The sequence below is a fragment of the Poecilia reticulata genome, linkage group LG1 (assembly GCF_000633615.1).
Source record: "Poecilia reticulata strain Guanapo linkage group LG1, Guppy_female_1.0+MT, whole genome shotgun sequence".
Taxonomy (NCBI): Eukaryota; Metazoa; Chordata; class Actinopteri; order Cyprinodontiformes; family Poeciliidae; genus Poecilia; species Poecilia reticulata.
This window is the reverse complement of record NC_024331.1, coordinates 30,201,532-30,210,787: the sequence shown is the minus strand read 5'-3', so window position 1 is coordinate 30,210,787 and position 9,256 is coordinate 30,201,532. Positions and strand designations below refer to the sequence as shown.

General features: G+C 39.9%; 1 protein-coding gene across 1 annotated transcript in view; it reads left to right on the top strand.

Annotated features, from left to right (window-relative positions):
- The first annotated feature begins 32 nt into the window (after window positions 1–32).
- smarca5 (SNF2 related chromatin remodeling ATPase 5) overlaps window positions 33–9,256 on the top strand; it is an 11,286-nt gene continuing 2,062 nt past the window's right edge. Inside the window, exons 1-21 of the mRNA XM_008420070.2 lie at window positions 33–294; window positions 2,113–2,238; window positions 2,331–2,497; window positions 2,574–2,674; window positions 2,757–2,857; window positions 3,526–3,705; window positions 3,793–3,948; window positions 4,352–4,483; window positions 4,567–4,635; window positions 4,727–4,836; window positions 4,924–5,150; window positions 5,446–5,567; window positions 5,893–6,045; window positions 6,123–6,255; window positions 6,331–6,479; window positions 6,562–6,684; window positions 6,767–6,874; window positions 7,665–7,778; window positions 7,868–7,990; window positions 8,798–8,930; window positions 9,025–9,143. Coding sequence (XP_008418292.1) covers window positions 223–294; window positions 2,113–2,238; window positions 2,331–2,497; window positions 2,574–2,674; window positions 2,757–2,857; window positions 3,526–3,705; window positions 3,793–3,948; window positions 4,352–4,483; window positions 4,567–4,635; window positions 4,727–4,836; window positions 4,924–5,150; window positions 5,446–5,567; window positions 5,893–6,045; window positions 6,123–6,255; window positions 6,331–6,479; window positions 6,562–6,684; window positions 6,767–6,874; window positions 7,665–7,778; window positions 7,868–7,990; window positions 8,798–8,930; window positions 9,025–9,143 — 2,718 coding nt within the window. The 5' untranslated portion in view covers window positions 33–222. The remainder of the gene's footprint in view (window positions 295–2,112; window positions 2,239–2,330; window positions 2,498–2,573; window positions 2,675–2,756; window positions 2,858–3,525; window positions 3,706–3,792; window positions 3,949–4,351; window positions 4,484–4,566; window positions 4,636–4,726; window positions 4,837–4,923; window positions 5,151–5,445; window positions 5,568–5,892; window positions 6,046–6,122; window positions 6,256–6,330; window positions 6,480–6,561; window positions 6,685–6,766; window positions 6,875–7,664; window positions 7,779–7,867; window positions 7,991–8,797; window positions 8,931–9,024; window positions 9,144–9,256) is intronic.

The window sequence follows — 9,256 nt, the reverse complement described above, 5'->3', positions numbered from 1 at the left end:
TTACAAGTCTCGCGAGAGAGCACGTTTACCGGGTAGCTTTGTAGCGCGAGAAAAATCTTGCTAGCGTGCTGGCTGTTCAACCGGCGCGTCTTTCATTATCAACAATAGTTCAGACAAAACCCGTTAAGGTTCAGGAAAAACATTAACGGCCGTTTCAACAAAATATATTAAGGCACTAATTAACCGACCATATCTCTGAACCGAAGAGAGATTTTCGTCAAAATGTCCGAAGGCGAAAACTGCGTTGAACAGCGGGAAGAACCAACTGAACTTGAAGAAGCCGGAGGAGCGGAGGTAACACGGTTTAAACTATTCCCATCACTGACTAAATGTTTTTCAGACACACCACCTTCATCGTCAATGCACCCTCTCTTYGCTTCGAAAGTTATTCCGTCCTCTTTGTGTTAAATGCTGACTGTGCGAGTGTTAATGTGAGGTATCCAGGCTAGTTAGCTCTCCGCGWCGGGTGCTACAGTTAGCTAACAGCAGCAGCATCAGAGGCGTCCAGCGGCYGCGCAAGCTAACGTTCCCCGTCCCCATAAGCAGTGTTTATACTCCAAAGGTTATTGCACCAAAATTATTCCCTCGTTTATTGTTCACTGGTAAAATACACGCGGTCATCTTGGTACTTGTGAATGTAAACATTTTAACTGGACCAGTGAGGAGGATAACTTCTCAACTTTCCCATCAGTCTCTTTGTTTTCAATGAGTCTGGTCAGAAAAAGCATGCTAACTGTTTGGGATCTGCAGCACCTTCTGTTGTGTTTCAAAAAAACCAAACCAAAACAAACAAAATGGCATCCTACTAACTTCATTTGGCCTTTCAGAAAAACTACATTATGCCTGTGAGAAGTTGACCTGTGCTATGTTACCAAATAAGATATTTTTATGTAACAAAATACGATATATTTAGACGAGCACAAACAACTAAAAATGTATGTTTCTATGTTCTAATTAATTCACCGTTAAAGCTGAAATCTGCACATAAGTCGCCACAGTAATCCACATTTTATTGTTAGATTAAATGCACATAAAATAGAAGAAATAGGAATATTCTTTATTGWCATGTAGTGGGGAAATTAGTGTATCAGCAGCAAGTTAAAGGTAAGTARATAAGAAATATAAAAATAAGAATAACCTTTATAATTAAGGCAAATTTACAACGTAACAAAAACAGTACTGTGTAGTTATTGAAAATGGCACATTTGTATAAAATAGAAGTACAACTGAGTATGGTAATTTAATAAATGAACAACATATGCATTTGTATTATTATTTTTGCATAAAAGACAATAGACAATTTATAGCAAATGAGAAMTGAAATAATGGCAGATATGTAAACACTTATTGCGGTGTTGAGAGCATTATAAATAAAATCTATTATTAAAATGAGTTAGTTTGAAGCTGCAGTAATGGCTAACTACCAAGCAATCKTGACGGTTAAATTGAACTTGATCTGAATAGATTTTTTTTTTTGTAAAATCCTTCGTGATTCAGCAAAATAATTCAACATTTTATGAATATATTTTGTTATTGCTTTATTGCCCAGACCTAGTTAAAACTTTTAGAATACCATTAAACTTAAGTAGGCCTATGTTGAGATTGTATTTTTATTACTAAATGTATCTATTTGAAGATAAATTATTTTTTGTTTTAACACAAAACAACCAAGCAGTTCTACACAGAATTCACTAAAAATGTACAAAGAATAAATACAGCACCACATTTGCTGCTATTATACAAGAATTATGCTCTTTGTGGACTGTCAATTGGATAGTTTAGCCCTGCTAAAACTAATATGAAATTATCTCATCAAAACGTATGGCTTGTGTTACACCAGCTGATTCAATTAATTAATTTTCAATTATGATGCCTTTTATTTAGGGCACTTAGTTTCTAATAAKCAGTTATTGGTTTTTAAAGCAATAACTCTTAAAACATGACATGACACCAGGTTGTTAGTGTAAATATAATATATTTTTACATCTATTTTCATTGAAAGCAGCTGAGGTCTTRTTCCTCATCAGTTTACTTGGAGTGTCGATCCTATGGAATTAGAAATATGAAACTAAATATTCCAAAGCAAATCTAATCTATAATCTTGTGCTTCAGGAAAAATCAGACTCTTCAGATGCTGGAAAAGAATCCTCATCAGAAGGTGGCGCTGATGCACAAGATGCATCCTCCTCTTCATCATCTAAGACTAAAGATTCCACTCCGGGTTATGAGGAGAAAGTGGTAAATAGATTATTTTGTGTAGTTGAAGTATCATATCCGACTGTTGTGATTCTGGGTAAACGAGTGAAGAGACTTCCTTCTGTTTGTTGCAGCAAACTGACCGAACCAACAGGTTTGAATATCTGTTAAAGCAAACGGAGCTGTTTGCACATTTCATCCAACCGGCTGCACAGAAGACCCCCACCTCCCCGCTGAAGATGAAGCCAGGCCGTCCCCGGATCAAGAAAGACGAGAAGCAGAACCTGCTCTCTGCCGGAGAGTGAGTACTCGGCCCAACAACTCGGCTTGTTTTTGACCTTCGGAAACTTAAACCCATTTCCTGTTCTGTGTTTCAGCAACCGGCACCGCCGCACCGAGCAAGAGGAGGACGAAGAGCTACTCAACGAGAGCACAAAGACCACCAACGTGTGCACTCGCTTTGATGAGTCTCCCTCCTGTAAGCGCAGACCGGCTTCCAGAGCTGAAGGGAATTTTAGAGCCGTTCTTCAGGTTGACCGCTCTCTTGTGTCTCATTTCAGATGTGAAAACAGGAAAAATGAGGGACTACCAGGTCCGTGGTCTGAACTGGCTCATTTCTCTGTATGAAAATGGAATCAACGGCATCCTGGCAGATGAGATGGTCAGTATTTCCCCGCTGATGAAAGCRTGTGGGTGAATTACAGTTAGGGCTGAAACTATTAATTGTAATGAATCGATTGTTGAAATAATCGTCAACTAATTTAGTCATTGATTAATCATTAACTGGAGTACACAGACTCAAAAAAAGAGGCAATTTTCTGATATGACACAGTCAGAGCAATCATTTAAGATAACAAATAAAAAAAGTTTATAAATATACTCTACCCAAAACTCAATTCTGTGAAAAAAAAAYTTCCATTAATCACCGTTTATCATCCAGTTATTAATCAGCTAATAGAAAAAACAGCCAACTGTTTGTCCTCCATCGTATTGATGTYAAGTCGAGCAGAAAGGGCTGAGCTTTTCACATTTGTATGTTAAAAGTTTTTATTTTCCACTGTAGATCAAATGTTCACTAAAGTAAACATTTGCTTTAGTGAACATTTCTTGTTCACTAAAGTAAATTTAGTGAACATTTCTTGCAAAGACATAGCAAGAAGTGCTATGTCTTTGCAAATCATTGCAAAATGTGCCGTTTTTTTGTTTTTTTTTTTGTTTTTTTGCTGATTAGTCATCAAAAGTAATCAATTGATGACTAAAATAACGGTTAGTTGCWGCTGTAATTCCAGTTAGTTTCTGGCCTTCAACATGTTGTCTGAACCTGTTCAGGGACTGGGGAAGACCCTCCAGACCATCGCCCTGCTGGGCTACATGAAACACTACAGAAACATCCCAGGTCCTCACATGGTGCTGGTCCCYAAGTCCACTCTGTACAACTGGATGAACGAGTTCAAACGATGGGTCCCCTCTCTGCGCGCCGTCTGCCTGATCGGAGATCGGGATCAGCGTGTAAGCTGTGACGTAATGATTCATCTAAGGCTTTTGATTTAAAACTCTGTCATTTGAAACATTTGGGTTCTGATTGATTTCCTTCAGACCGCCCTGATCAGAGACGTCCTGCTGCCAGGAGAGTGGGACGTCTGCGTCACGTCTTACGAAATGCTCATCATAGAAAAGGCCGTGTTTAAGAAGTTCAACTGGAGGTACCTGGTCATCGACGAAGCTCACAGGATCAAGAACGAGAAGTCAAAGGTCAGGAGCTGCTGACATTTTGCCCTTTTCGAGGTTCATTAGGGGGCTTGAAAATGCTTGAATTTCATTTAGGTKTTTTAAAGGTTTGGAAAGTGTTTGATTTCTACATAAAGTTCATGAAAATGCTCAATATTCAAACTACACAGTTTTGTAACAAAGTGCAATCTAATGTTTGATTAAAAACTTAATTATTCAGTTAAAACCAGATACTTTCAAATACCTAATAACATTTTTTCTCACAGTCTAAAGTTAAATCAGACTAAACTTCTTTTTATTTCACTTAGAATTACCAAAATTATTTATAATTGTTGAAAGCCAGAAAACTTTTTTTGCAACTTCGAATTAGTACGTTTGAATGTGGAATGTTGTTAATAACAGTAATAATTTATGTCATGTCTTTCAGCTGTCAGAAATTGTGCGTGAATTTAAAACCACCAACCGGCTGCTCCTGACTGGAACGCCGCTTCAGAACAACCTGCATGAGCTCTGGGCTCTGCTCAACTTCCTGCTGCCTGACGTCTTCAACTCATCGGAGGTGTTTACTTCCATCCTGTTTTTCCCTGTCGCCTAACCGAGTTCATGCATCAGGTTACTTACCAAGTTTTCTTTTCTTTCTAGGATTTCGACTCATGGTTTGACACAAACAACTGCTTGGGTGACCAGAAGCTGGTTGAACGTCTTCACACTGTAAGTTCCAAACATTTAATGTAAATCTCATCCTTTTAAAGTGTGTATTTGGGTTGAGTATCCCTTTAAATGCCGTGTTGTTGTTGTTCAGGTGCTGCGTCCTTTCTTGCTTCGTCGTATCAAAGCGGATGTCGAGAAAACTTTGCTTCCCAAAAAAGAGATCAAGATTTACGTGGGTCTGAGTAAAATGCAGCGCGAGTGGTGAGCATCGAAGCTTCAAGATTCTTTGACATTAAATTTGATCTGAACTGGACGTCTAAAGACATCGGCTGTATCTCCACCCATCAGGTACACAAAGATTCTCATGAAGGACATCGACATCCTGAACTCTGCGGGCAAAATGGACAAAATGCGTCTGCTGAACGTCCTCATGCAGCTGAGGAAATGCTGCAACCATCCGTACCTGTTTGACGGGGCGGAGCCCGGCCCGCCCTACACCACCGACCTCCACCTGGTGGTGAACGGCGGCAAAATGGTGGTGCTGGACAAGCTGCTGCCCAAAATGAAGGAGCAGGGTGTGTAGGCTGTTTGACATCAAGCTAGCTTTTCATATCAGACTGACATGGTCTGGATGAGTAAATGGATTACAGAAATTATTTTTACTAAACATGGGAAAGGTTCAGTTTTCTTCCAAAGGTTTCAGAGCTTAACAATGTAGCGCGCCTCCTCTGGGTCAGAGAAGCCCAAGTGGCTGGGGAGAGGGAAGCCTGGGCCTCCTTACTTACCCAGCTCCGGATAAGCGGAAGAAGATGGATGGACAGATGGGTGACTTCCGAGCGTCCTGAGCTGTTGTTTTGTTTCTTTGTTTAGGCTCYCGTGTKCTCATCTTCAGTCAGATGACCAGGATGCTGGACATCTTGGAGGACTACTGCATGTGGAAGAACTACGAGTATTGCCGTCTGGACGGACAAACGCCACACGAAGAAAGACAGGTACATAATGTTCATGTGTATTGAACACTGAAAAATAATATTTTATTTTTTACATAGTTAAGATTAGGATTTAACTGAAGTTCAAAAAAAGAAATATTTTAACTGTAATTTTTGTGTTTGCCTGTTTTAAGACATTTTTATGAATTCCAAAAACACATAATCAAATTTCTTGTCAGCTTTTAACACAAAAACATGGTGGCCACTGTTGGGCTCCCCATACCACTGGTGGGCTCCCCCTCCCACCAGGCTTGTGCTTTTTTTCAGGGGAAACCTTTACTGGTATCGTTTGACTCTTAACAAAGCGCTTTCTCTCTAATGTCACCAGGTCTCCATCAACGCCTACAACGAGCCAAACAGCACAAAGTTCATCTTCATGTTGAGCACCAGGGCCGGCGGTCTGGGCATCAACCTGGCTACCGCCGACGTAGTCATTCTCTACGACTCGGACTGGAACCCCCAAGTCGACCTGCAGGCGATGGTGAGCGCTCTGCCACAGTTAATTAGTTTCTGTCTGAAGAAAGCAGAAGATGGAGAGCTGTCTGGTTTTCCTTTTAGGATCGAGCTCACAGAATCGGTCAGCAGAAGCAGGTGCGTGTTTACCGTTTCATCACGGAAAACACCGTGGAGGAGAGGATTGTGGAGAGGGCCGAGATGAAGCTGCGCCTGGACTCCATCGTCATCCAGCAGGGTGAGCCTCGTGTCCGCTCTGTGAGTGGATTTGGTGGAATGAGGAAGCAAAGCTAAAATATTGTTTTGTCTGCAGGAAGACTTGTGGATCCAAGTGCGAACAAGCTGGGTAAAGACGAGATGTTGTCCATCATCCGGCACGGTGCCACACACGTGTTTGCTTCCAAAGAGAGCGAGATCACAGACGATGACATTGATGCGATCCTGGAGCGCGGAGAAAGAAAGGTGAATCCTGCAGAGGATTTCAGATGAGCCGTTCCTAAAAGTTTTAAGCCGTGAATGTAAACCTTTGATTGTTTTCTGGCAGACCATGGAGATGAAAGAGAAGCTGTCATCTCTGGGTGAAAGCTCACTGAGGAACTTCACCATGGACACCGAGAACACCAGCGTGTACACATTCGAAGGAGAGGACTACAGAGAGAAGAAAAAGGTAAAAGTCCTGACCAGCAACAGCTGAGCTGWCGTTCTCCATGTGTCGTATTTTAAAACTTGGGTTTGTTTTTTCTTTGCAGGTTATCACCAACTGGATTGAGCCTCCCAAAAGAGAACGGAAAGCCAATTACGCCGTAGATGCATATTTCAGGGAAGCTCTGCGAGTCAGTGAGCCCAAAGCACCCAAGGTAGGACCAGATCGCTCTGCTAACACCGAGACTTTATAATCTGGGGTCACAAAGGTGCTTTAAATGCTTGAGTTTCAATTTTCAAGGTCTGGAAAGTGCCTGATTTCTGCAGGAAGTCCTGGGAAATGCTTGATATTCAAACTGCAACCTTATGTTTTATTACAAACCTACATTTGGAAAGCATTACAGTTAAAACCACATATTTTCATGCACCTAATAAAAAGACAGATTTTTTTCTCAATGTCTGAAGTTAAATTAGAGTAAGTTTTTATTTTAGATAAGTTAAATTACCTACATTATTTCAATTTGCTGAATTGAAATAATTCAGCAAATTGACATGTCAGAAAATGTTGCACAATTTTTTCTACGACTTATATTTAGTTTAAGCGTTTAATTTGAGCAGAAAGGTAATTTGCCTTAATATGAAAACATTTTGTTTACTAAACTTTTGTTTCAGTTGGAATTACCAAAATTATTTGTTTCTTAAATGCCAGAAAACCTTTTTTTTGACGATCTGTGAATTCAAAATCTTGAATGTAAAATACTGTCACAAGACATTATTAATAATAGTAAAAAATTATATATACACTAGTTAATTTAAACTTCTTTTTAGTTCATTTGTATTTTTTTTAAATCTCCAAATTGTTGTACTGGAAAAGTTTGGAAACCTGCCTTCAAAGTGCTTGAATGTTACTGTGGTAAAATGTGTGAATCCTGTATAAAGCATATAAAGCAGAAGGACAGCAGGATTGTTTTGTTCTTGGTGAAAACGTTTTCCCTGATTTTACAGGCTCCTCGTCCGCCGAAGCAGCCAAACGTCCAGGACTTCCAGTTCTTCCCTCCACGCCTGTTTGAGCTTCTGGAGAAGGAGATCCTGTTCTACAGAAAGACCATCGGATACAAGGTTTAAAAAAAGCTCAGATTTAGTGGATTAAATTCCTCAGGCGGTGCCTTTTGAGATGTTTTATTGTTTAACTTTGCCTCCTGGTCCAGGTTCCACGTAATCCCGACATCCCCAACTCGGCCCAGGTCCAAAAAGAAGAGCAGGCCAAGATCGACGAGGCCGAAGCTCTGACTGAGGAGGAGCTGGAGGAGAAGGAGAATCTACTGCAGCAGGTACAGATCATTCTCACCCAGATCGGCTGGTTTAACACGGAGTCGGTCTGTAAAGAACTGASMCTTTGATCWGTTATGTTCTGAAACCACAAGAGAGAAAGTCAGTCTGATGCTGCAGCTCTGAAAGGAAGGAGCATATTCTGTAAAACGGGGCGTTTGATTTATATTCCTATTCACTCAGAACAACCCTGATTATACCAAAACAAACTCGCATCTTATTCTGTCATCATTCTGCCAGGATTTTCAAAATAAAAGCACTGTGTTGTTGTTTTTTTCAGTCTTTTTTTCAAGTTAAAACATAAATGAATTAAAAACCCTCCATGATCAGACTTTAGACTCAGGTTAGATGGTATTTTACTCAAATTTAAAGAATTTGCTTTTGATACTTTTCAAGTTTTAGAAAATGCAAAACAAGGAGAATAAGCTATATTTAAATTAATGGTTTCACCAAACTGTATTTCCTGTTTCATTTATTACAAGATTAAGAATTTCACCAAGCAAATTAAGCAGAATCTTGGTTCAAAATAGTTTTGTCTTTCCAACCTTAATTCCTTGTTGGTTTTTTTGCCATTAATGAAAACTTCTGTTTTATCTGCAGGCACTACTGTACGTTTTAATAAATACTTAAACCTTGACCTCCAATATTCACCACAAAGCTATTAAAAAAGTCTTTAAAACTAAATGTAATTGTATTCCTTTGATATAATTCTACAATGCACAGCACAGTTTTGTTTCTCAGGAGTAAATGAGGAGAAACGTCATGGATTTTTGCTACAGTCATCAGTTTTTGGGGGTTTTTTTCCGCAGGGATTCACAATTTGGAGTAAACGAGACTTCAACCAGTTCATTAAAGCCAACGAGAAATGGGGAAGAGAYGATATCGAGAACATCGCCAGAGAAGTCGAGGGAAAAACACCTGAAGAAGTTATGGAATATTCTGGTAATTAATAAACATATGTACATCATTTAAATATGTATTTAGTTTTCTGTGGGGTGTTTTTCTAACTTTGTGCGTGTTCTTTATTTCTCTGCAGCCGTTTTCTGGGAGCGCTGCAACGAGTTACAGGATATCGAAAAGATCATGGCCCAGATCGAGAGAGGAGAAGCCAGAATTCAGAGAAGGATCAGCATCAAGAAAGCTCTGGACTCGAAGGTGAGCCGCCGTCCGAGGGTTTGAAGCAGCAGCTCGACATCAGGCTGGAGCTCCAAAATGCTCAAATTTCCAGGTTTTAAAAGGGCTTCATTTATGTATAAAGTTCTTGGAAA